This window comes from Canis lupus, chromosome 17 (genome assembly GCF_011100685.1).
Source record: "Canis lupus familiaris isolate Mischka breed German Shepherd chromosome 17, alternate assembly UU_Cfam_GSD_1.0, whole genome shotgun sequence".
NCBI lineage: Eukaryota > Metazoa > Chordata > Mammalia > Carnivora > Canidae > Canis > Canis lupus.
In genome coordinates this window covers 29,164,500-29,192,353 of record NC_049238.1, presented here as the reverse complement: position 1 = coordinate 29,192,353, position 27,854 = coordinate 29,164,500, and the positions used below count along the sequence as shown (strand labels likewise).

At 44.4% G+C, this 27,854-nt stretch overlaps 1 protein-coding gene across 3 annotated transcripts in view; it reads right to left on the bottom strand.

Annotated features, from left to right (window-relative positions):
• The window catches only part of CRIM1 (cysteine rich transmembrane BMP regulator 1), a 184,877-nt gene that overhangs the window by 8,538 nt on the left and 148,485 nt on the right, over nucleotides 1-27,854 (bottom strand). For all 3 annotated transcript variants that reach the window (XM_038561256.1, XM_038561254.1, XM_038561255.1), the window contains 3 exons: nucleotides 24,634-24,849; nucleotides 21,159-21,380; nucleotides 5,000-5,194 (listed from right to left, as the gene is read on the bottom strand). In XM_038561256.1, the coding sequence (XP_038417184.1) occupies nucleotides 5,000-5,194; nucleotides 21,159-21,380; nucleotides 24,634-24,849 (633 nt within the window). The remainder of the gene's footprint in view (nucleotides 1-4,999; nucleotides 5,195-21,158; nucleotides 21,381-24,633; nucleotides 24,850-27,854) is intronic.

The window sequence follows — 27,854 nt, the reverse complement described above, 5'->3', positions numbered from 1 at the left end:
AATAGTAGGCTACTACATGGTAGTTAAGTTTTTGGAGAGTCAAAAGTTATACTGGGATTTCTGAGTGTGCAGGATTGGCACCTCAGACATGGCAAGGGCTAGACACAGTTTCGAAAGGATACCTGAAAATTCCAGAATTAAAAAGAGAATTTACTGACAATATTATTTACAGAAGCAGGGGCCTGGTGCAACCAGTGACTCTCAAACCTTCCTGTCCTATCTGAATCACCTAAAGACCTTATAAAATGTGTTGATTCTCACAGGGCCTGGTTCTGTAGGCCTACGGTGGGTGATCGGGGTGGGTGTGTAGGCATGGTGTTTAGTTCACCCACTGAGAAACCCTGATTACGTGATAGGAATTTCTCAGAAGAGTTCGGAAAGAGAAGTGACCTTGATATGTAGGTGACCTCCTTCCATGCCACAGCAGCCCTGAGCGCCTCCCCCTGAGGGTCCAGCACGCAGCATTGAACCTTCCCCATCACAACAGGGGCCAACCTACCACTGGCGTCAGGGAGCTCAGCAGAAAAGGCCAATGAGATCTATTCCACTGGACCTGGGAGCATCAACAGCTAAGCAGCCAAAGCCCCTTCCTGGAGGCCCCCAGAGCTGGGATCGGTTCTTCTTCACCTCAGGGTTTTCCTGGGTGACAGCAGCAGAGCAGCAGTCTTGAAATCCTCGTGCCTCCCATCTGCACATGCGTAGATGCATGGGGTGCAGGGGTCAAGTCCTGCTCTTGCAGGCGCTTGGAAAGGCTCTGGCAGGCAACTGGAAAAGGCAGAGGGTCTGCCCTAGATGAGGGGGGAGGCCTTACAGAGTGATTGATTATATCACCCCATCCACAAACACTTCCTGAGCCCTTCATGGGCAACGTTTTGGGGAGGCGGCCACGAGCGAGACCCGTCCTGCCCTCGTACTCTCCCGCCGGCAGGTGCTCCTCGCCGCTGAGCGGCTCCAGCCCGCCCTCGGTACTGTCTTCTCCATGAAACTCAGTACTAAAGTCTCGACTAAAGTCGACCTATACCTCCTCCTTTGTCACAAGATAGCCAGAGCTCTAGTTTGGTGCAGCTCCTGTGCCAGGAGAGAGGGTCACTGCCTTTCGTGTGAACTCACAAGTGGCACAGTCTCTGAGTGGTTGTGCCAAAAAAAGAGAAGTCTTTCAGCAAAAAACGACTTAGACAAACAAAAAGAAGTATGGGAGCTACTGTACTTCCATGCTTAGACCCAGGCCCTTCTGGCATTTACTTTAAGAGCCCTTGACAGCGGCTGGCATTGCTGACGTGAAACTCCATCTGGGCAGGACACATGGTCACAATTAAGAATTACTCCTGTGGTCGTATTTGATCTGAACTTCAGACGGACCCAAAACCACTTAGTGGGGAGATATTTTACTTTCAGAGGCATCCGGCCAATTGTAAGAGCCCCCTTCTTTAAAAATGTCCTTTCCTGGAATATGGGGGCAGGATGCTTGGGGCTCACAAGTTGAGGTACCATTTTTTTGGAGACAGAACCTGAAGTCAGTGTAGGACCAGAACTCCCAAGGCTGCCAACGGGCTGCCAGCTGTCTGACTTTGGATAATCCACTAAACTTTCAGGAGCCTCAGTTTCTTCTGTAAAATGGGACACGTATTGACTGGCTAACCAGCTCACAGGTTTTATACCCTTAACGTAAGACAGCAGAGGGGGAAAAATGCTTTGTGAAGAGTGAAGCTATCCAGAACGGTAGTCGCTATGTGCCGAGGGCAGAGAGGGAGGTGCCATGCACTACCTAGATGAGAAATGGAAGCCTGGAACGCCAGTGAAGAACCTGCCTAAGATCACACAGTGAGCCAGTGAGAGGACAGGACAGGAATCCACCTTCCTGGAAGGACACACTTCATCAAACGTTAGGTGGCAAAGCTCGACTGATTGCAAAGTTTGCTTAGAGAAAAGATGGAGAAATGATTCATCAACAGTACATCAGAGGCAGAAAGGAGAGTTACAGGAATTGAGTTTCAATCCCACAGTAAATCCTAAGAAGTCACTGGAGAAATCTTTCATAATGTTAGCAATATATGCACTCTCTCAGACCTTCTTAACCTCACAAACTAAGGAGAGTGCCTCTTTACCTCTATTCCTAGCACCACCATGTGGATTTGGGCCCTTGCTGTCTCACACCTGGGATATCTGCAATGTGAGGGACAGTCATCCTGGCCTCTCCTTCTGCGTTAGTCCCTCCTGCATATCACCTGTTAATCCTCCCCAAGCAACTACGTGACCGTGTCATTCTCCTGCTCAAAGATGAGCCTCCCTACTCCCAAAAAGCATCTACACTCTTCCTTTCACTCCAACAGAGAGAGCCCAGCTGTCCTGCAAGGTCAAGCTTGAATCCCGGGGGAGCCGCAGGCCACTCCGCCGACGGAAGTCTTACTTGGGAACCCCGTAGCAAGGGCGGATTCACCCCACCCCTTCTCTTTTGAAACCACTCTAATTAGACTTAGCTTCCACCGCTGTGCCAGAATGGCTCTTGTCAGGGCGACTGGGCCAGTGCTAAATGCACAGCGATTAGTTTCCACGTCTCCAAGTGAGGATGCCTGACGGCTCCCCATCCACCTCCCCCATCCCTCCCCAGTTCTCCCTGGCTTCCGGTCACAGATCTCCATCTCCTCCATGTCACTGTGGCTCCTTCTGTTTCCTTTGCTGGTTCCCTCCTCCCCTCCCAGTCTCCCAAAGTTGGAGGGTCTCTGGGCTCAGTCCTGGCGGCTCTTCTCCATCACACTCACTCCCTGGGGGGCTCTCAGTCAATCCCAAGGCTTAAAAACCATTGGTGGCTGACAAGTTCCAGTGCACAGATCCATTCCCAGTCTCTCCGGAACCCCAGTTTGCATACGTACTGTCTGCTCCCTCTCTCCACTTAGTGGAGATTCCCAAGTAAAACTGCTTCAAACCAAACTGACTTTACCCCATAGCCGTAAATCTCTGCTGTAGCCCGAACTCACTGAAGCCATCCACGCTTCTCCTTTCCTCTCTCCTCACATCTATTCAAATCCTACTGATTCTTTGTTTACAACAAAGGCTGAACCCAAGCACTTCTCCACCTCTAGAGCCACTGCCCAGGGCCAGGCCACTCCCGACTTCGGCCTGCATTACCGAGAAAGCCTCCGGTGGGTCTCTGCTTCCACTCTCACCCTCCACATCCATCACACAGCTTCCTTTCTTTGCCTCCAAAGTTTCTCTCCCACTCAGCAGAATCCTGCGATCCTGTGAGACCGCAGGTTTCCCCTCCCAGGGTGGCCTCTCTGCCTGCCTCGCTCTCCTGCTCACTGGGCCCATCCGCACAGGCCTCCTGGCTGGCCTTGAACGTGCACAGCGTGTTCCCACGCTGGGGCTTTGCCCTGTCTGTACCCAGAGGGTTCTCCTCTTCCCTGTGAGTCCTCAATTCTTCGGGGTCTCATTATAAATGTCATCTGATCACAGTGAGGCCTTGCCAGATCATCCCGTGTAAAACAAAACCACCTGGGCTTTCTCCTTTGCCGCTTGTCTGGGGACACTTTCCTCGCCTCACCCCAGAGGCTCTTTGCCGTTTCCTTGTTTGCTGCCCGTCCCTCCCCACGAAAACATCAGCTCTGGGCAGACGGGCACCGTTTCCTTCTCTGCTGTCTCCTCAGGCCTAGAATGGTGCTGGCGTACAACAGGCACTAATGACTCTTTGTTGAATAAAAAGGTCAGGTCTCCCCATCTGTACCTCAGAAGCATTTGCCTGGGAAGGTGGGTCTGGAACTTGTGAGACACAGTTTTCTGGAGCAGACATGCTAACCCCCAGGAGAAATACAGGTCTTCCTTGGTCTTGGTGTCCCACTCAAGGATTTAATTTTCTCCCAGGTGTAGACAGAGTGAGATACACCCACAGAGTGAACCTCTGACCCTCCATCTATACCTCACACAGGCCCACGGGATGAAACTAGGAAGAAGAGCACACAACTGAAGGCGCAGAAAAGGGTTCAGCCTCCTGACCTGGCAAAACATCCCCTCCTTCACAGGGATAAGTGGACATTTCCAGAAGTGCTCAATTAGGGCTGGTCTGCACAGCACCTACACAAAAGGTGAGTGAATGCAAACCATGAAACTCGTGGGGCTTGACTGACGATCCCATTAACAACCACACAGTACGGATGCACAGCTGGCATGAGCCCTGGCTTACCAGACGGCACGGAATAAGATTCTCTAACATAGTGCAACAAGGAAACACGAATACCAAGACGAAGACGGAAAGGATCCTGACTCTCCCAGAGTGTGCGCTCTGCGGTCTGGACTGCTGGGGAGTCGGTTCAGGGCTGGAGGTCTGGACAGCTGCCTGCAGGCTCCCCTGCCGGGCTCGGGCCCACCTTGCTGGGATGAGGGGCAGAGGACTAGGGCATGAGCCACAGACATGGAAAGGAGGAGAAGGCCTGGTGCGGGGAGGGGGGGCGGGAGGGTGCTCCATGGCTGGGCAGACGGCTCTGGAGTGGGCAGCTGGGGACAGCCTGGGGACTACTGGGACTGAGGTACTGGACAAAGACTGAACAGAGCTGCAACCTTTATTTTTGAGCTGCATCCTTTAAAGGCAGCTCTTCCACTTTGGTTCTGATACGTATTCCCGTTGTAACATCTCTTAAGTGACTGCCTGCAGTGTCCGACCTTGGGCCATTTTCACCAGGCTAGCCCGGTGCCGTGCCACCCCTGTGCTGCCCAGACAGGGCAAGTGCCATCGAGAGCCTGTTACGTCTATCAGGCTGCACTGCCACCAACATTTAGAGAATGCAAATCGAAGAACCAGAGCAATCCTCGCAGGGAACCATAAACAGGCACTCACTTTGTCGTCACTCTCTCAAGATAGCCCCCAACCCCCAAACCCATCTTTCAGGGAAGCCCTTGGCTGGGCGCACGCACTGCTCGGGCCTCACGAAGCAGTGGGGCAGCCTCTGAGTCTGCGGCACTCTCGCGTGCCGTCACTACTACAGCTCGGCCACAGCGGCTGACGTACCTGGACACATTGGGCAGCAACTGCCTTCCACGTTGATGGGCTCGACACAGGGCAGAGGGGGGCAGCTGACGGTCGAGCAGAGGGTCTGGCCCTGCAGGCAGTAGCAGTGTGTGCAGCTGTCAATGTCCCAGCGCTCCTCGTCGGCGTAGGCCTTCCCACTGAAGTGGCACACCACCTTCTTCGGAATCGTGTCTTCTAGTGAAAAGAACAGCAAATGGTCGAGTCGCTTGATGTGATAAAGCACAGAATCTCAACACATTGGGACAGCTTTGTCTAGCTTTGCACAGACAGATGATTTAGGATTGCCAGATTGTGGTGAAACTTTGGTCTCCCCTGTTCCCTACTGCCAGCTTCCTTGGCTCAGGAGAGGCTTCGGGGCTCTCCTCTTGTGGCCTGAACATGACCTAGGGCCATGGAGACTAACACCAGGCAGTGACTGTTGCACCCAGGTGGGAATGGGACCCACTGGGTAAGCATCACTGGGTCACCTTTGCAAAAAATACAAATTCAATCACATTGGGTGGCTGGTGAACATACTACAGGAATAAAACACAAATACAAATAGGTAGAGGCATGTTCAGATGTTTTACGTGGAAAGAGATAAAAAAAAAAGTCCAGCTGAATATATTTACAGAGCAGACTCCCGAAATTCCTACTTTCAGTTCATCTTTTTGTAAACGATTCAGAGTAGGGAAGGACAGTGGTGTGCCACGGGGTACGAGTGTGTCTCCTGTGCCGCCCCAGATGCCGACAGAACCACTTCCTTCATTCTTCAGTGATGCTGGATGGATTTTCCCTCTTGTCAACAAAGGCATTTCTATTTTAGGAACAACCTCACTTTAGTTCAAACCATATTTCCAGCAAACAATGGTTTTTGACAAATATATATATATTTAAGATTTTATTTATTTTAGAGACAGACTGTGAGAGAGAGTTGGGGGAGGAGAGAGGGAGAGAGAGAATCTGAAGCAGACTGTGCTGAGCGTGGAGCTCAACATGGGGCTCGATCTCAGACACAAGATCATGACCTAAGCTGAAACCAAGAGTCAGACTCTTAACCACCTGAGCCACCTAGGTGCCCTGACAACAGTGTATTTTTAGAAGTTATTTTTATGCGTAAGAATTTATAACTTAAAATCCTCTGCTCTTCTTCCGTCTCCAGTCTCTTGCCATCCTCATTTCCTCCTTCCCCCAACTTTTTTCTAGAAAGTTCTTTTCTCTTGGATTCAGTGCTGCCTCCTGGTTTACTTGAGCTTATTTATGAGTGGTCACATTTTTACAGCCAGTCCTTCTTCCTAGAGCTCAAGGACAGTGGCTCAGAGTGAAGTCCCAGTGGCCAGCTAAGATGGAGCCTACCACTGGGGTAATGGGCAGCAGCACTTCCTCTTCACTGGACAGGCCAGTAACTGGATGACTCCTGCTCCCTGAGGAAATTCTATGCTCAGATTCTAAAGGCAGCTCCATGGATCATAGGGTTTGTTTGTTTGTTTTTTTTTTCAAAGATTTTATTTATTTATTCATGAGACACACACACACACACACAGGCAGAGACATAGGCAGAGGGGGAAGCAGACTCCCTGCAGAGAGCCTGATGTGGGACTCGATCCCGGGACTCTAAAGGCAGGCCAAAGGCAGGCGCTAAACCGCTGAGCCACTCAGGGATCCCCAGATCACAGGTTTTTTATAATTAAAAAACTATAAAGGAATCTGGGAGGAAAGTTCCTTAGGAAAGGAGTGATATTAGAGGCTCAGGTTCTTCCTGGAAGGCATCTGGGAAGCTCTAACCAGAAACAGTGCTATTGCCCAGACTCAGAGGATGGAGCCTACGATGCCTGTGGGAGTGATGAGAAACGTGTGGGCATCAGGCGTCATGTTCTTCGAGCAACCCCAACCCACAGCCATATGCTCTGAGGTGGCTAGAGGCCGCTGTCTGTGTAGACCCAGCTCAAAGCTTCCCACTGAGCTTTTCCAGAGGTGCTGACAGAAATGTTCTCATCTGTATTTGGTGTCTACGTTCTCTTCTTAACAATTACTCAAGCACAATGTGCCTTACTGAATGGTGCTGATAATGTTCCTATTCCTCTACTATGCTCTATTTCCACAGCTAAGTCTAGTTCGCTGCGGAGTTCTGTAAGCAGGTGCAGGAAGGAATCTACATCAAGTGTTACAACGCACAATCTCTCTGTTTCTCAACATTTCTTCATAGTTTCTCTTGCTGCCTGCGGTTCAACAAGAGATACTGAGCAATCACAGGAAGTTCTAGCTGTAAACAGAAATGCTTTCTCATTATATATGAAAAAACATACTCTGTTCTATTTCTGAATGTTCCATAGAAAGTCTTCTGGTGCAAAATGGTTAGGCTTAAAAATTGAACTGTAGGCTTTGAAACCAAACCCATGATAGAAGTTTCTGCTAGCCTGGAATCCTCAGGGGAGGCAACTTCATTAAGAGATCTCAAATGCACATGTCAAATGGCTCAGTAGAATCATTTAATGAACTCAATTCGAGTAATATTCTGACCTCCAGCCAACTCTTCATTGAGGACATTAGATTTGCCATCAAATCTAGAGTCTATTACGCAGAGAATTCTTTATGAAAGGAAACATCTCTTCATGAAGCAATATCACTGATTATATTTTACATAAACCTTGTAACAGCTCATATGATGGTCCAATATCATGGCATAAAATTTGAATAATGGATTACTATGCAAGGACTTTAGAAGAGAGAAGGTTAAACTCTTTGCCCATCTCGTCCAGCACTTTCTGTTGTGCTTTTCCTTCCAAAGACATCTCTGCCAGTCCTCTTAGAGAAAAGGAGCAAGGGAATGAACTCTAGGCATGAACTCAGGAAGGATGGGGACTTCGTAAAAAGGGGTTCAAGTCAAGGCCAACCACTGGTTTGTATTTTCTCAGGACCTAGGCAAAGACACATCTTAAGTTATTTAATTAATCTACTCACATCTATGAGGCTAAAATTATCTATACAAAATTACATTGATATTAAGAATAATCATATGTTAAACATTATAAAGACATCATTCGTTGATTATACAAACTCTACTCGTCCATGGGGAAGAAGGCAGGACGGCGACCCTGAGCCGGCAGATGGCAGAGATGTGGTGGGACAGGCCTGGGGACTGGACTCCTCTCCACAGAACAACAACAGTAACTGCTGCTTCTGTGACTTCAACACAGAGCTGCATGGCACTAAGGGCAAAGAAACCACCTGCGGAGGAGCTGGGGGAGGCATTGCTCAGGACTCGATGTTCATGTTTTACTCTCAGGGATGAGAGAAGACAAGGAAGCTGGAGGGGGGAGGTATAACACACAGAAGACAGTGTGTCCAACAGCTTGTCACGTTGGAAGGGCAGTGAGAGTGTCAGGCTGTGGGTGTGTGTGTGTATGTGTGTGCATGCACACACGCACCACCCTGGAGATGGAGTTGGGGTCAGATGGTGAGAGGCCATGAGGGGCACCTTCGGGTTCCTTCTTATAGAGTAGGGGAGGGGCCTTACCAGCTTTGCTGGTAAGAGGAGAACTCTGGAACAGGCCAACATGGAGGACTAGATGGGCAGATGATGTTGAGGATACTGTTCACAGGGATGTGACATGGGCTAGGTTAGGGCAGAGTGGATGGAGATGGACAGGCAAGGCTAGATTTGAGAGATTTCTGAGAAACAGCTGTCAGGATATGGATGCTGATGAAGAGGATGCACAAAGGCCAACCCTTCTCGCGTTGGAGGCCATGCAGAGGTAATTCCAACATATGAATCATTTTACTGCTTTGAGAAATAGCTGGTGGGTCTGTGAGGGCCCAGGTCAGGCCTTATCAAACTCCTCCTGATAGGCCAGTAGATTAGTCAGAATGCAGTGATCAATCCTCCAACTCTTAGGCCTCTCTGTGTGAGCACAAGCAGGAAGCTGCTGGTAGGACAGTCAATGTGGGGTGCAACAAGGTCAAAGAGGACAAATTTCAGTCACTGGGAGCTTACGTAGGAAAGCAGTGGAGCATGGGGGTTACCAGCAAAACTGGGAGTACCCTTCCTACGACTCTACAGAATTCATATCCCGTTGAGTCAATAATTCTTCTAGTAATCTATCCCAAGAAAATAATCAGAAAAGGCCTAAAAGTAAGTGTTTCCTGGTGGATGTTCATCACAATATTATTTACAACTGCAAGAAGTTAGGGGAAAAATTGCTATCTAACAATAAGAGAATGTTTAAATGACTCAATGCAATCATATGAGAGAATACTGGGCAGTTATTAAAATGTGTCATGTATAGCACAAGCTCAATCACGTAAAGAGGAAAATTAAAAACTGCCCAAAAAGAATGAAAATGTTAATAATAATTGTTAGAATCAGGTGAGTTTGTCTCACCATTTTTTTTTTTTTTTGCAATGAGTGTCAGTTACTTTTGGTATGTAGGCAGCAAAATGGAAACACACACACAGCATGCCTTACCCACCTGACTCCCCAGCACCCCAAATACACACACACGAAAATAGTGAGGGGTAACTGGAGCCTGGTGCTAAGCCCCGGCCATGTGATGTGGTGCTTTCTGAATGCTACTAGCCCACTCTTAAGAATCTGAGCAGACTGGAAGAAAACTAAACCATGGAAGAAACACCAAAGATCAAATGCTGAGCTCCAGCAGGACAGTGTTCGTGTAACTACTGATCAGCAACTGTAGATCACTGCCTAAAAGAATATTTATAAAATGACATAAGAGAGTATGAATGACTTGGAGTTGATGGGTTCTAAGCCAAGAACTCTGAATATATATTGGGTGAAACTAAAGTTCCTTATTCGATTTTGTTACAAAAATAGATCTTTTCCTAAATTCAATGAAGATTAAGAATTCAAAGTGGCAAGGAAGGCTGAGATACACTATGCTGGGAGCCCCCAGAGAGACACGGGAGCAGGTCCATGTAGTTGTTCAGAGAGCAAGGCAGACTGGTCCTACGTCTGGGGACTTCAGTGGTTGCAATAAAGCCATTCCCCTCAGGGAGTGGGCTGACTGACAAGGACTGAATTTCCAGGTACTTCTAGAAATACTTCTAGTATTTCTCTCTCTTCCATTTAGGCTCTGCTCATCACAGATTATCTCGGAAGCATCTTGTCTTCAAGGTTATTTTCAACTAAATTAATCCCACCTTGAGATCAGGAAGTTTAAAAAACTGGAGGTGCCAGGTTCATGGCAGCATTATTTACAATAGTCAGGAGAGGGGAAACAACCTAACAATCCTTTAAGGGATGGATGGACAAAGAAGTTGTGTTATGTATGTATATATGGAATGGAATGGAACAATGGAATATTATTCAGCCATAAAAATGAAAAAAAAATCCTACCACTTGTTACAACATGGACGGACCCTTGAAGGTATTAGGCTAAGTGAAATAGAAAGACAAACACCACACGATCTCACTGAAATGTGGAATCTAAACCAACAAAACACCAAACTCACAGAAAAAGGGAGCAGACTTGTGGTTACCAGAGGTAGGGTGGTACCTACGCTTCCCCTCCACTGCTTGCAGGGAGTGTTTCCTAGATATCTTCACATCTAATCAGTTTGAACTACACTATCAATACATTTCATAACGGTGAAGTCGGTTTCTTCAAACGTGCTTAAAAACAAAGCCATAGTTAAGACTCTACTGAATTTTCCGGTGAAATAAATGGAGGATTCTTGGTTTTTGCATAGTCCTGACTAATCTTTTCCAGGCGCTATGTGGCCCAAATTAGTTAATTAGAGTTTGGTTAATGAGGCTTTATAAAAATATTTCTGCTTTTGACTACACTGTACCTGAAAGGCAAAGATCTAAACAGAGGCCTGAAACCATGGAGTCATTTGGGCTCACTGATGGGTTTTGGTGTCTCTGATTTCTTACATGGTCTTTCTGTTGATACCACCTCGTTCCAGGGCACATGTGGATACATTTGAGAAAGCTGTCAGTTTTAGAAATGACTTAGTTTAGAGGGAGACACGGTGGCTGTTCTATACAATTCGAGGTTCTAAGTAATAAAGTCACTGTGGTCTTTTGTGAGAAGGAGCAGAGGCTAACTGAAGGTACTTACAAGAGCATTTTTTTTTTTTTTTTTTTAATTTATGATAGTCACAGAGAGAGAGAGAGAGAGGCAGAGATACAGGCAGAGGGAGAAGCAGGCTCCATGCACCAGGAGCCCGACGTGGGATTCGATCCCGGGTCTCCAGGATCGCGCCCTGGGCCAAAGGCAGGCGCCAAACCGCTGCGCCACCCAGGGATCCCTTACAAGAGCATTTTAAGTGTTCTGGCTGAAGAAGGATGTAGAAATAGAGACATGGGAACATCCAACTAAAAGTGGTCTACACGGATTATATTTGGCTACAGAGTGGACTGTGTCATTTAATTTTGACTGTTCTATTTATCACTCTAACTGGTTTGTTTACACTGACAGGGACATTATTTTTATTTGTTGATACCTAATAATAGGAACTCCCATTTGTTGAATGCCGTCTATGTACCGGCCAGTGTGCTAAGTGATTTATATAAGGAGTCTGTTCCATTTGATCTCCACAGCCCAATGGAATGGGGTATTACCCCAATTCCACAGAAAACCGAGGCACAGGGAGATTACATGACTTGCCCAAGATGCACAGCTAGGAAGTGGTGAGGCCAGGACAGGAACCAATGTAGGTGAGGCTCCAGAGTTGCCACCCACCTTCTGCCCACCACGTACCCAGCAGAGTGACCTCGGGAAGGGCCACATCCTGGTGCCACACAAATGAACGTGGTGATTACTAACTCTAAAAACATGAGTACTTAGAGTTTCTGCCCCTGGCATTTGTTGGGGGTTAAGGCCTTCATCTTCAAAGGTAATCTACCCTTCAACTGACTGCATCATACATCTGGCACAGTCCTGTGAAGGAACACAGATAATGAAGTGGCTACTGAGGACTCATGGTCTTCCTTAGGCAAATCTCTAACATCTCTCTCGGAAGAAGAGGATTAGTGGAGAATGTTCCAAGAAAAACATGAGGTATGACACTAATATAATAAGGTTTATTTTTAGGACAAACACATCAGGAGTTATATATCCAAACAAATATGATCCCCTTCTAAGCAGTCACTGTAGAGGGCTATAAATGTATTCCCACAATACTGCCCTTGCTTCACACAGCTTTAGAATTTTCCTTTTGCAGAGGCATCCAAGTTTTGACACATGCAATGAAGATAGTTACTATTTTATGGCCACTCCTTGGTTTAGATCAGCTTCGGTATTTGGTTTCCTCAGCTCTGGCCTCTCTCATCCGTCAGACTGGCTTTAAACGACTTCTGGCCTCCTTCAGAAACAAAGTCCCCACTGCAGGATGGAGTTTGGCTTCCACAGTCATCACCAACAGCGTGTCAGGAGCCCAGAGAGCTCGTGCGTGGTGGCTCCCTCCAAGGAATTTTCTAAGTCCAGGAGCACACAGACATGTTTTATCTTTTTTGGATTCAAATATAAGTAACGCTGTTACACGGCATCCCGTATGACTACAGTAAAAATACGCCAGGTCTTTCAGTGGTGGAATTTGGAGAACTCCATGTTTTTGTTTTCATTTTCCCTGTTTCTGGTTCACACAAGAGGGGAGGAAGAAGTGCAAGGTCTTGAAATGTTAACTCCTTCAAAGCCGACTTTTCCAACTGTTTAAACTTTGCCATCTTCTTTTCTTCTTTTGTTAAAGTGGGACTTGGCTTTTACTCTTGAGCTCTTTTACTAATTATACCATAAAGCCAACTAATAGCTGGGGAAACCCTAGAATCCACAGCTGTGCTGTTTTCTTCCTTCCTCTAGAAAGATCCAATTTAGTGTTTCAAATCACTGATGTGGTAGCTCCGGCTTTGCTTGGAATCTGACTACGATGAGGAATATACATTAGCCTCTGAAAAGGAAGAGTCTCAGACTTTTTCCCCTTTCCTCAGTGGAAGGATCTGAAAACAAAGATCCACTTGAACCTGCACTACAGTTGGGCTCTTCAAATGCTGCCAGGAGACGACTTTCCTGTATAGATACTTTAGGTTCTAAATCTAGTTGTGGTGGTCATGAAGTCAAAGTGTCGGTGTGGGAGTCACTTCCTGGGAAGAAGGTAGGCAGCTATAGAAACAGCATCAGGTCTTTCAAATTTCCAGGGCACTATTTCGAGTCCTGAGAAGTAATCTGCTCTGGGATCCCAGAAGCCAAGAAACTAAATGCAGTTCTTATTCTCAGAATAAGTCTCACCACAAAATAATTCAATGCAGTACTGAAGGGGGTACTTGTCCTTTCTACACACTGTTGTGGACGGCACAGTCCTGAACACTGGAAACGTAGTGGTGCCCAAAGCAGGTGAGGCCTCTGCCTTGAGGAGACCCTCCTGGATTGGTAGGATCTCATCAGCTTTATAGGATTCCAGGTCCAGGCTCATGTGCTAAATCCTTTGGAAAGCTGTGCAAACTGCAGGCCCAGCTAACAGTGCTCTAATTCAATGCAGTTTCCTAAGTTTGAGGTCTGACGGACTTACAGAAAGCATTAGTGAGATCACTCAGGCAGGTGTGAGAAGGTACGAGGTATACTAATGGGTATCGAGGGACTCAGAAAAGGGGGTGACAAAGGCAGCCAAGAATGACCAGTGAAGCAGCTGACTCTGGGAAGTGTAGGGAAAGTACTTTCCAAAATTTTAGCTTATAAATTTAACACTGAACTGCAGTGATCTTTCTCTAACTGCCACAGAGGAATAAAATGCTACTATTGTATTTTATCTTCTTTTAACAGATAAAATACCCAGATCCCTGGCCTGTTATCCTCATTTCTGTATCCCAAAGTTGGGCATGTGCTGGGCACAAACCCTATGTCTGGAGAAGAAATCAAATATATGTGCCTCCTGTTTAAGAAACCAGCTTTACTTTTGTTAATATAAAGAGGAGACAAACAGAAACTGCAACAAAGAAGGAATCTGAGCAAATAATTCGCATGTCACCAACAGGTGCACAGACTCAAAGGCACAGATTAAGACTGATTTTCAATAAGCTAGCCCACTGGACCTTTCTTGACTGGAGAAGAATGGAAAAGCGGATCTCAATTGAAGTCTTGCTAAAATCAAAGGCAGGTTAGCACAGACAACTGCAACGAGGCACAGATCTAATATACGTAGTATTCTATCAGCACGTGAGTAAAGGTTTTTGGCTAAAAATGCAAAAAATATTTATTGATTTAACTAAAAACTTGAGTACCTTGTAACTTCTAGCTTTTAATAAGTAAAACATCTGCTCTTAATTCATTTATATAGAAGGAGAAAACTGAGACAAATATTGCCATGCAGGCCAACTCCTACCTCTATATATAATGTCTCAAATACTTTGAAAGCAGATCTGGCCACCATTTTAAGACCTTTTTTGGAAGTCCATTTGTGCTTTATTTTGTTCTATTTCTTGGGGAGGGAGTCTAGGTGTATTTTAGAGACCAAAAGAACCTTTCAAGTTTCTTCAACATACCGGAAAAAGTAAGTAATAAAGTTACTAAAAAAAACCTAAAAACTTTCCAGAGCTCCATGAAGCAGAAACCTCACCAAATTGGTAAACACGAGGACTTTGGTTGATTCCCGCTGCACGAAAAAAGGACAGACTTTCTCAGTGGTAGGACATAATCCATGCATTATGTGTATGTTATGGGTCAATTAAGCACTTCATATATGGAAATTCAGGGAAATATTCCATTTTCAACTTTAACTGAGGTCCCATCTCTTACAAGGCTGACAATCCTCCATGGAGATTATACACAGAAACCATTTTGGAAATATATAATGTATTCATTTTAAAAGGGAGGCAGGTACAATGAAGATGAAGGTGGCCTAAATGAGGAAAACAGAATACTTCCTTTAGGATAGATGTCATCTGTGGAACAGAGTACAGAATCTTATTAATAAAACCTGAGAGTGGAACCCACTGGATTCCCAGAGAAGGTTCCTGTCATCACAGCCTGTGTATGATTGGGAGTACCCCACCAGAGTCTGCCGCTGACTTCAGGCCTGATCACATTTCCTCATCAGAAATGTAACCCTCTGTAGGGAGAAAGTCTTTCCCCAATCACCAGACAGAAATAAGGGGTGAAAGGCATGTGCTAGTAGATCTCTTTGGAAACACCAGTGCCAGCCTCCCCTCTGTGCAACAGACCTCTTTAAAATCAGACTGTGTGCTGGAGCCCAAGGACAATGCCACTCAGGGGTTTAGCTGAAGTTAACCACAGAAACTGGAATATCTGTTTACATGGCTCGGGCCTGAAAGGGACATTGGGGTGTGAAGAGAAAGCAGTGTATGGTGCATACAGGATGAGGTGCTTCCCAGGGTGCAGAGAAGACCTGAACTGAAATCAAACACTGTATTTCTGTTGCGACAACTTGAGACCCATTCCAAAGTTAGCACAGTGCACAATGACCAAAATGTCTGTAGCTTTACGCCCCTCAAAGAGCACACAGAAAAGCGTCCCACTCCCCTTCCCTTCTACCTAAATCACTTCCGCACTATTTGGGACCACCGGGGTTGCAGTGTTGGGACCTCAGGAACCCAGAGCTCTGCAGAATGTGCAGGAAGGACCCTGGGGCTCCTCCTGATGACAGCATGCTCTGGTTACAGATGCCCTGGACTCTGGAGGAATCATGGCGGATCATGCACTGCAAGTCCACGGACTCCTCAAATGGGACTAGCCTCCAAAGTAAACAGAACTAAAAGAGCTCCATTCTTTCTCCTTTGGTAACGTCCAGCGGTATGAAAGGACAGTAAAGCTCTGAGGTTTGGGTGCAGGGTGCTGCCCCAAGCCAGCTGTACTACAAAGCCTTAGAAAGCATGCTGTCTCCTCCTGGATCACAATGTGGTGATGAAAGCAGTGGTCGGCTATTCAAGCCAAGAGTGTGCAGCGTGAGGTACACCATGGAAGTATTATCTAAAATATTCTCATCCTCCAATAGCTCATCATCGGGATGCTATGTCCAGACCTTTTGCTCGCAGAGAGGCAGGTGCTGTATTCAAAGTGCGATACCAGAACCCATCTGACATGTGACCCAGATCAGCTGCACTCTGTGCTAGAAGAGCTGTCAGTCACTGAACTGAGCTGAGCCTCAATTCACATTGTGTTGACTAATATATTCACATATGTGCACCATGTCATTTACTGTTCATAGCATCTTAGTGAAGCAGAGAACAATATTACTGCCCCCATCTCATAGATGGGAAATTCAGCTATGGTTTCTTATGTCACTGACACATAAAGCTAGAATGTACCCTTTGGCTCCAAAGTAAGCTCTCTTTCCAATACAGAGAAGTATTTAAGAAAACATACTGGAGAAACAGCTGTGAAAAATGCTGCAATGGAGATGCCAGTTATCATAACATGGCTTAAAAATATATGACATTTAATTCTGTGGGTGTATGTCTTAGAGATGTAGAATTAAATATTTGCTATGTTTGACTTCTGGGCTGAGTTAAATACACAACAGTCAACAGATGTTCCACAGTGATACTATTTATATTTGTAATCTCTAAGAAAAGATACCTCAACAAATTAGCATAATCATAAACATAAATCTAAACAAAAATGAATGTCATATAAGACTGGCTTGACAAACTGTAGACACTGCCCTGCTAGGGAGATATGTTATTAATCATTTTCTAGCTGAAGATCCCAATAAAGGGGAGGCAGAATCATACCATCACAACCAATGGAGTGTGCCAAGCCAGCCTAACTCCACATGAAAGCTCTATATCAAATAATAAGATACATGCAATACAAAAAAAAATAGCTAACCTCTAATCAGAAAAGTATATGACCGGGTGCCGCTCATAACAGAACTCACTTTCATAGACCCCTAAAGGTATGGGATACTTAAAGACACTTAAAAGATACTAGATTTAGAAAGTACCTTAATTTTGTTTACATCACACATATGTATAACTTGCACATACATACTTTTATAACATATAAGCATATAATTTCATCTCTCTACAGAAATATACACACACAGATACAAAGAGCCAACGAGCATCCAGAAAGAACAGACCTTTGACAAAAATTTCTTAAGTGAGAAGGATGTACTGACTCAGAGATTTCCAGCCAACAAATAGGACTTTAAATATCTGACCTCAAATATTTTCTAAAATAACACATGGTTACTAATAAATAAATACTTGCCAAAGTCCAAGTTTCAAAACAATATTCTATGCATGGGTAATAAGGACTTGGCCAACACAGGAGGTGCTAACTCAGGAACATCCTGTTCTATGAGACTGGCTTCATCGAGGGGGCACACCTGAGCATCCTCATTTGCAGAGTCAACAGCAGCTATGACGCTGCAGCAATATGGATTTGAAGACCTCATAAGCTAAATTAAGAAAGATCTTTATGACCAGTGTAGTGCTCTTTCTTTATAATATTTGTCCAGAAATGACTAAGCCTCTGAACACGATGAAGGCCCACTGGGATGCTGATGGTGGTGCCCCTCAGAGAAGCTGCTAGAGTCTTGTCCTTGGCAGAAGCATCACCAGCACAAACATCAGAGCGAGGGTGATGGGGTCAGGGCCAGCATCCCCATAGGCACTTAGTAAGGGTTGCAAGCCGAATTATTTACTGTCATTTACAAGTGATGGAATAAAGACCTCACAGAAATCGGTTTTGCTCTAGAAAGGCAGGTAGGATGCAGTCTGTGATGAGGCCACGATGCTATCTTGCATGATGAAGTGTGTCATACGGAAGGCATCTGCTGTTTACGAGGAACCACATATCAAATCTGCCATCATACATGAGAATTCCCACCAGACCTTTTATCTTCACCTGATTGATATGCTCGAGTCATCTTCTGCTTCTCGCTCCCCATTCCTTAAGCCATCATTACAGTCAAACAGCCTATGAAAGTAAAATCTAAATTTGTGTGTATTTATGTAAAAACTGGAATATAAAAAAAATTAGGGAATCTGAAAGTGTTCCATTAAAATGATTGGGTAATTACTACTTAGTTTCTTTCTAGTACAAGGATGAGTTCCCAAATGAGGGGTATTATAAGTAATGAGACAAAGCTGTTCACTTTTCAAAATTAATCATCAATCCTATTAATTATGTCTGTATTACACATTCTATTAAATTAGCACACATAATATGAGGCCTTCACACATCAAAAGAAAAGCATTATCACTGCACATTAGTGACTTGATAATTTAGCTGAAAAGAACACAAATATTCATAATTATACTACTTTTCATAGGATCACCACTTTTCAATTCTCTTATGGTAAGAAAAAAGGATACTTCACAAGGTAAAAGAAGCATGCTTTTGTTTAGGGGTTTTATCACTAAAAAGAGAAGTCAGATTAAAGGCTGGTTTGAGGTTTTTAGAAATCTGTATTGGAGAGATCTAATTAGGGAGAATATTCACTCAGGGACCTGAAGCCATGTTGAGGTCAGCACTGCAGGCTGGGGTGAGGCAAATGTGATCCTGGTAACAGTTTATCTAGGTTAAGGAGCTGGTTTCAAACTGAGAGCACCTAAAACAGGAGACGATGCAAGGCCTGGTCCTCTGGGCCTGCTGGAGACATAATCAGGTGCTTTAGGAAATGCAAAATCATGTCCTTTTCCTTTGCTACATGGTCTCTGCATGGTAATGCAGGCTTTTCTACTGAGGCATAGCCAGAAACTGCCTGCAGTGTGCTAGCGCTGCCCAGGCTTGGAGCCCTTACAGAGGGACAGGCTGGTGGGCATCTGATAAAGGAACAAACCTAAAAAGGCCAATCCTCCTATCACAGTCATGGACTGAACTTAACTTTGTATGCTTGGACATAAAGGGGAGAAAGGATGAAGGCCAATCTAACAAGGCTACTTGCAAAATGGGTATGATGTATATAGAAGGGGCTCAGTGACTCAATAATAAAACAACATGTATGAAGCGTGAAGATAAAACTAACAATACAGCATCACTCATCAAATGTTAAGTAAGTCTCCCCCAATATGTTCCCCTGAAGATAAGCCTTAGATTTATATGATACAATTATACCTGCAACATTGTGTGTGTTTATGCGTATACAACAGAAATATAATTTCCACTCTACTACTATAGAGCTTATATGAACCCAAATTTAGTGAAAGTGCTTGCAAACTAACTTGAAAACAAAGTAAAAGATTTGGACCAAATTGTATTTCTCTCTTCACACCAAAGAAGCATTGGTCTAAATCATAAAGGAATTGCAATAGGAAATATGAAGGCCAAAAAACCAAACCAACAAAAACCCCTAAAACAACAACAAAATACAAGAAAGACACAGAATATGGACTTGTAGGTTTCTTTCCATGAGTTTAAATTTGTTAAACTGGTTTTAAAAAAGAAGTGATTTACTATTTATCATATGGAAATAAATTTACTAATTAGAAATTTACCAAGTAAGTAGCAAAAGACAATAACTTTTTATCTCAACAAAATTATCTGAGAATTTTCAACATGAGAGATTCCCTGCCAGATTTTTCCTCTGAAGGTAATGTGGAATTCGCAGGCTCCTGGGCCCTGGTTTCTAACTATGATCTAAGTGCCCCTGATTGATTTATAAACTGTACAGAAGTTCTGATATTTAAATATGATAGTACTGATTGTATATCTCTCCTTTTTGCCAATCCCCTGGCCTGAAACAGAAGTCAGTTTATACCTTTTATTTAGATCTCACCAAAGGCAGTGACAGTTTTTTTTTATAAATCCTGGTCAGTTCTTTGAAAAACTAAGTAGCACTTAGTTGGATATATGCCTTGATACGTTTTTTTTGGCTTCATGGTCATTAAGAGGTTAGGCCAACTGTACGTCCTAATTTGGTTGGGATGCTCCTGGTCTAGAGCTATTGCCCCATCATGACTAACAACCCTCACTTCCCTCTCAAATGCATCATAGTTTGAAGAATAAATTACATAGGTGGTCACTGTATTAAGAGAATTCAGCTTTCAAACATACATTTAAATACTCTCTGGCCATTACACTGAGAAAAATCTAGCTCTGTAAAATTCCGGAGAGCAGAAATTGTGTTTTTAGAGTATCTTTCCATCTCTTATATACCAACATTCAGAATAACTCAGAGGAAGTGGTCTATCTAGCAGCCAGAGGTCAAATAGTCAAGGAAAGGGGGCAGTCTTGATAAGCTGGAATTATGGTCAACATGTACCTAAATGCCATTCATCAGTTCATCTATAGGAATTGCTACAAAGCACTGTGGCCAGACGATGTCTCCTTTTCCTCAAGTATCACCCCAAATGTGCATCATTACTTGTATCCAGAAAGCATGCAAAAATCTCCCAACAGTAAATGCACAATATCTGAGATTCACCTAGCTTGACTGATTTTTTACCTACTATTCTGATTATAGGTTCACTACTGGACTGAGTTGTATCACTGTCTTTCACTTGACTTCACGAGCTTTACTCAATACAGAAGCAATAAAAGAGAGTGAGAGCCTTGGGAGCGGGGACTGTGGCTTTATTAGAGTTGCCAGCTGTCTGAGCCTTGCCTTCTGGACTCCAGAATAGCATCTGGCTTATGTCCTTAGGACCGGTTTCAGTACAGATGTCATGGGCAAACATATGAATGTCTTCTGTTGACAGGCTATATCCCCATGGGTCACAAGAAAGAGAGGTCTCTGTCATTTTCTCAGGCCTCACTTTGTGTCCCTAGGCCCTCAATATGAACAACAAACTGCATGGTTTACACAGAATCAATTAAGTGTCAGAGGACAAGAGGAAAACTGGGACATTAAATCAGTATTTTGTATTTAGTTGATCTCAAGGCAGCAGCAAGCTTTAAGTGCTAAGTGTACCTTAATATGGGACCTGATGTTTCTACATGTATAAAAAGACCACTGTAAATAACAGGGTGGAAAAAAAGAGTTCAATATTGGAAACCCTGAAACAGCAAAGCAGCCCGATAGAAGATGACAGTACTATAACATCACAACATTCTGAGAGAGCATTTCTTCATTCTTAGTATGTTTTACCTCATGAACACAGCCTTCACATCACTCTCCTAATAGTACTACGCTGGGTCTGTGTGGCATGTCAAAAACACGAACTGATCTAGGCAAAAGGCTGTCAATGTAGATTTAATGGCCAAAGGTAGAAACAAAGGATTTTTTTTCTCAGTCTTACCTATGCAATAGGGACAACACTGGCCTTTTCTCAAAACAGGTCTTTCACAGGATACTGAAGGGCAGGATTCAGAGTAACAGCTAATTACGCTATCCATGCATACACAGCTGGTACAGACGTCAGGCTTCCAGGACTCGGCTGCCAGGAATATATCCCCTTCATCATTTTTGCAGTAACTAGGCACACTGTCATTATGGGATGAGGAAGGCTGAAGAGGTTCATCTGGAAAAATGAACATAAGGTCAGCAGGGAAAAGAAGATGCTACTGGCCACCAACTGTGCAACATAGTGAGTTTCACTCAAAGCATACTTGGTCACTAGGGCTCTGTGTGCCTCCTGTAAAAATGACTTAGAAACAAAACAGCAAGTCTGATTTGTGCAGGCTCTTACATTTTAAAAGCAAAACAATAAAGACCACAAAAGACCTGTTACAGAGATTTGGTTAGTAGTTTGTACAATATTCATTCTACTCTTTCTCTATAGACACTTAACACAATCCTGGTTTTTCAGGAATGGGGTGGGGTGGGGAAGTGAGGATTTGGGTCACCACAGATGGTCAAACAAGACAAATCCTGCTCCCTGCTTTTCCAGGTAGCCATGTCACCAGGTTGTAGCTAATGAAGGGATTTCTGGGAAAGCTTCTATTTTCTTAGTAGAAGAGCAGATGTGGTGATACTCTCACACTCTTCCTGCCTTGAATCCGAGTGTGTTGCCTGCACCTACAATATCCTTATCATACATGTAGGAGAAGGACCTTGTCCTTCTAAGACCCCGAATCAATGCTGATAAACATCTGCATCCAAACTTCTTGTCCTGTATGGAAAAGAGACTTCTATTTGTTTAAAAACTGTCACTGGGTTTTCTCTGACTTGTGCCCATGAGCAGTCCCAACTCATCAATATCCAAACAGACTTTCACTGCACCTACTGAAATACCTAGATGTAACATTCCAAAGTTCAGGTACTCACGTTAATGGCTGAAAGATGATGGGAAATCTAAATCACTCATAAGGATGTACCCAGAGAGATCATCTGCAAGCTGTTTATGTCTTTGCTATTTAAAGACTTTGACCAGAGGGCTCCCAGATACAGTTACAACTTGAAACAGAAAAGAATGTTACCAGAAAACCCAGATATCTCTTTGGGTCTTGGCATCCACTGAAATTACATAAAAAGCTGTAACCTCAAGCAGAGACCTGACTGGAATATAACAAAGAAAAACATGATAGTGAGGTTCCTAGGTTAGAAATGTCGTAATAGTGCTGGTAAGAGAAAGCACTGCTAACCACATGCACCACTCAAGAGCTTAGAAATAGCAAACCTCTACATTTCCTCAATGGCCACACGATCAAAGAATTATATGCACCTCTCAGAATCAATTCCATCAAGTCTGCTACTTTCAGGCGCAAACCAGAACTAACTGAGGTAGATAAGCAGTCATCCCAGTGATGCAGAAGCTCTGTCACATTCTCCTCTCCACCTCACGAATACATCACAGAGCCAGGCAGCTTGATTATGACAAGAGCTTCTTTGAGAAGCAATGCAACTGCTTTGTTTTGGGTTCTCTCGGAGGAACACAGGGAAGTTGGCAAGATGGAATGGGCCTATGTCCTCTCGTTAAGTCATATAACCATATCTCCTATTGACAGTCCCAAAGGCAGTCCCAAGTGAAAAAGAGACACTAGTTTCACTGCACCAAATGTTCTCTGGGTCTAATTTTAGGGATGGTCCCACAGACAACATCTATATGGATTAAAGGTGGTGAGAGGGGATTACTTTCTCAGTAAACTTTTTGGGGTCATCCACGTCCAGGGATAATTTGATCACCACATTCCTCTGGGCTATGAGAACTTAACTCCTTGCTAGCAGCGTCTACCCTCACATCTAAAAATTTAGAAGAGGAAGCAGGGACAACCATGATGAAGCCATGACACAACAGGTGAAATGATTTCCCTAGAGCCTAGAGGCCTCTTGTTAAGGCCTAGAGAAGACCCCAGAGTACACTGAGACATGTGGTCAGTCCTAGAGTGGGACCTGATGCTGAGATGTAGAGTCTGGGCAGGAGACCCCCTAACCCAATCCTGGCTGAGAAGGTCATCTGGGAATCTTGCCCAATGCTATCTTCCTTCTTTCTTGTGCCTCTCCTATTTTCTTCCTGCCCCTGGGACTCCTTCTTGATACTTACAATTCCAATTGCTAACTCTTGTTTTGTTTATACTTATTCCTTCACTGGTGTTCATTCAGTCTTTTTATTTCTATTCTACTTCCCTCTCTCTTCTGTGCTATATGCTGCTTCCCAACTCTACGCAATAAAGAATGAAAGAAATTCAATACCTTTTTAAAAAGGAGTATTATTCTGTTCCTTTTCCTACTTTGGTGAACTATCACCACCCACAGGGATACCTGATCTTTCTTTGTGAACCTTCCCATTTCCAAACCTTGCTGTACCCCCGGCTAGCAAGTGAAATAATAGTGAAATAATCACTATGGGGGAGGACACAACTCTTCTAACGGTTCATACATATCATTTCTGGACTCTGTTAGGATGCAAGTATCCTAAGATTAGAGATGGTCTTTTTCCAGATGTAAAATACACTATTTATCAAAGCTACTGTTGAAATTTACTGTGAAGAAAATGATGTTTGGCATCTGTAGACTTTTTAAAATTGCTGCAACAACTCTGAATGGAAAGTTCAGAAAGATCAATTATGGGACAGGTGACTTAGTTTAAAATAAGAGCCCTCCAGAGATGCTCTTATACACAGATGTAAGAACCTTTGGAATACTGACATATAAAGCAGTAAGTCCTAATGTTTAAAATGAAGGCTATCACTGAAGCATCTCTCAAGTTATACATAAAAAAAGGACAAGGCACCCAGGAGTAAGTTAATAAACTCGAAGCCAGGTGCACAGGAATGTCTATTCCCCTTAGGAACTGAAGAGAAAAACATTGCAAAGGTTTGCATATGGATAGAAGAGTGATAAAAGAAAATAAGTAATGAAACATAAAGGTTTACGTTTTACTGAGCAGAAATCCTCTGAAAATATTGCAAAGGTAAATGGTTATTGATTTAAATTGAAAAGACCAAAGATTAAGCAGCAACAAAATAAAACTTGTTGTGTTGTCAACTTTGTGATGTTACATATACAAAGTACCTTCTGGAAAAAAGAAATATATTCTGGTGTTAATTACAAGTGCTACTTTCATTACAAAACTGTAATGATTTTCTTGTTAAGAAAAAAAAGAAAGGCAGAAAGAAACAATCTTTCCCCCAAAGTCGCCACAGCAGCCAGACATATTAATGACACAAATACGCAGCTGACTGAAGCCAATGAGGTTCCTGCCCTCATTCCAGGTTCCAGGCAACTGTGCCTCCCCTCCTCCCCACCACAGCCACCACAGGGGTCCTGCAGGACGACAGTGCATGAGGTGTCCCCTTCCCCATGCGGGGCAGCCCAGGGCCCGGCACCGTTACCTGTGCACTGCGGGCAGCAGGAGTCCTGGGTGCGCGAGGGGTTCTCGCAGAGCAGCGGTGGGCACACCTCCGTCTCACACAGCACCCGCCCGCTGTGGCAGGTGCACTGAGTACACGAGTCGATGTTCCATGTCTCTCCTTCCACGAAGTACTCTCCTCCAGGGGCATGGCAAATGGAGGGGGTGCTGAGCTCTGGCTTTTGCACCACAAAGTCATCTGGGAAATGAGAGAAAATGAGAACACAAGAGGTTATTCAACGGCAGTCTCACCACCGATGGAAGAAGTTGGTGTTGTCTGCTTGAAGGGACAGAGAAGAAGTGGTTGTAGAGTATCTCCCTCTACTCTTATCAAGATGATACTGAAGAAATATCCCGTGCACAGAAACAGAAGGCAAGAGCAGAAGAGCTGGTTTCAAGAAGTGAAGTTCAAGTGGTTCCAGTCTGTCAACAGTAATGACAGACTTCAATAAGGGAATTCAATTACCTCGAGAGGACTCTTCCTGTCGAGAAGAGAACAGGGCCTCTTAGGGGATCTCTGAATGTGTGAGAAGTGTCTAGAATAACAATGTCTCACTTACTGAATGCTTACTGTGGTCCAATTTCCACGCTAAGTGCTCTCTCTGTGTTATTTCATTTATTCCTTACACCAACCTTGTGAGGTAGATATTGGATCCTATTTTACATACGACGAACAGAAGACTCAGTATTAACGGCAGACAAGGAATTTGAACCCAAGATTATGTTTGTTTGGATCACAGATATGCCTCCAGATTAAACATGACTTCCAACTGATCTGTGCCCCATCCGCTTCATTATCTCTAGGATTCTGGGGACGTTTATAGTTGGAAATACATCCCGCTGCCGAGCGGGCCACACCCCAACCTAGACCAGCTGCCAGCAAACTGAGCAGGAATGCTCTTTCAGAGTCAACAGTCTGGAAACCCTCACCTGAGACTAAACATTTGCTTGACGATGTCATCATCAAGAGAGGTCAATGCCCAGAGACCGATGATAACTATGATTTCTTTCCTCAGAGGAGAGGCGATTTTGGTGTCTTGGTGAGATGATAATGATAGAGAGGGAATTTAATGTTTAACATGTCTGCAGAGGTGCTGGGAGTTGCCCTAAAGTTGTGCTGGGGAAATGAGAAGTATGAGGACATTAACCATATTCGTATAATCCAAATATAACAAGTGTTTCAAGAAGGCGTTGACAGTGATGAACCCTGCCGAGAAGCAGTCTGAAGATACAGGGGCCAGCTCATACTTGGAGCCCGGTGGAAACTGGGCCCCAGGTCAGCTACCCTGTCTTGCAGAGATGCTCAGAACTGGAATCTCTGAGGAGCTCCCATGATGTTACTTTCAAAGTGGTGGCTGGCATGAGAGTCAACAACTCCAGTGAGACTCAGGGGTATGGGCTGATTTCCAGCTCAGAAGGTAGCTGTTACCTTCTGAGCTCTGTCTCAAAGGAACCAGTAAAGACTGGAACTTTGATGGAGTGGAGATCTCACAGGGAACAGACACTAGCTAGTGCTTATGTTTGCTACCAGACCAAACTTTGCAGTTATGAGCAAAGTGGAGAGGAAGGAAATCGGAATGAAAGTGAGCTGGGACGAGATGTTTTACAGAGAAGACCAAAATTGTTTGAAAGAGTGACAAGAGACTAATGTTGGAAAAGGCTCCCTTACTGCCTTCTCCTTTCAAAAAGGACTTAGAGAGGCTCGCCAATTACTGCCCTTCTAAACGCTGACACAAGGGAAATGGTCAGGGCAGCCCCGGTGGCGCAGTGGTTTAGCGCCGCCTGTGGCTCAGGACATGATCCTGGACACCCTGGATCGAGTCCCACGTCGGGCTCTCTGCATGGAGCCTGCTTCTCCCTCTGCCTGTGTCTCTGCCTCTCTCTCTCTCTCTCTCTCTCTCTCTGTGTCTCTCTGAATAAATAAAATCTTAAAAAACAAACAAACAAGGGAAATGGTCAGAAGAAAATATTGAGTGTTTGCAGGCATCTTATCTTGCTAACCTCTCTACCATACCCCGTGCCTCAGGGCAAATACATGAGTGGCAGAAGAGATGGAGACAAATGTAGAGGGAGAGAAAAAGAAAACACCTAAGAAACAGTAGCATTTGGTGAAATCAATCAGGAGAGTTTGGGGGTTGCTCACCCATCCCAGAGAGGAATACAGCTGATCCTTGAATAGAAGAGGGGAGAAAATATTTAAAGCAGAAGTCCCTGGGGGTGCCTGGGTGGCTTAGTCAGTTAAGCATCTTTGGCTCGGGTCACAATCTCCAGGTCCTGGGATCGAGCCCCACTTTGGGCTCCCAGCTCAGCAGGGAGTCTGCTTTTCCCTCTCCCTCTGCGCCTCCCCCTGCTCATGCTCTCTCTGTCTCGAATGAAAATAAAATCTTAGAAAGAAAAAAAAGTAAGAGTCCCTGAATGCAACAGCTCTGAGGTCTCTCATCAGAACATTTTATTCATAAGTGGTAATCCACTACAGATTTCTGAAAAAAAAATCTACGTATCTATATATGTGTGTGTGTTTATAGAAGCATATCTAGATATTCACTACCCATAATAATACGTCAATAATCCTGTATACGTTTAGTAAGAATTTTCCCTGGTCCTATAACAGAGAAAACTCATTTTGGTTCCACTGACTTTCAGTTCTTAAGTCGATCGTCTGTTCTTGGTAATGTCTCTGCATTTGAACCAATCTAGCTTAGACTTCTTCACTGGGTACAAGGTTAGCAAAGACCTAGGTGTGGTCCACACTCCACATACTCATGCCAAAAATTAAGGCATGGGGTCTTCATTGGAACGAACGATTTTTTCCTTCCTGTCAACACAGAACTATTTCATTAAATTGTTCATTTATCTTCTGTTTCAATGGACACTAGTGGTTTTTCACATATAACTAGCAAAGCATGTGAAAAGAGAAACTTTCAGTATGGGCCACATATGACTGAACTATGGGGAAAACAAACAAACATGATCATCTGGTCCTCTACAGGGGTCTGGGGGCTGCCTGGCACTTTGATACCTCAGTTACTGAGAGTTGTAGAAGGTCAGAGCTAACAGGGACTTTGTCCCTCTTCTCTGCTCCCACCATGGCAGGCAAGGCCACCTCCCCTCTCAGGCTGGGCCTACCTTGCTGGAGAAAGATGCGTCTCGGGTTCTTGACTGCACACACTGACTAGGTGGATCTACCCACAGGGAGATGTGGGA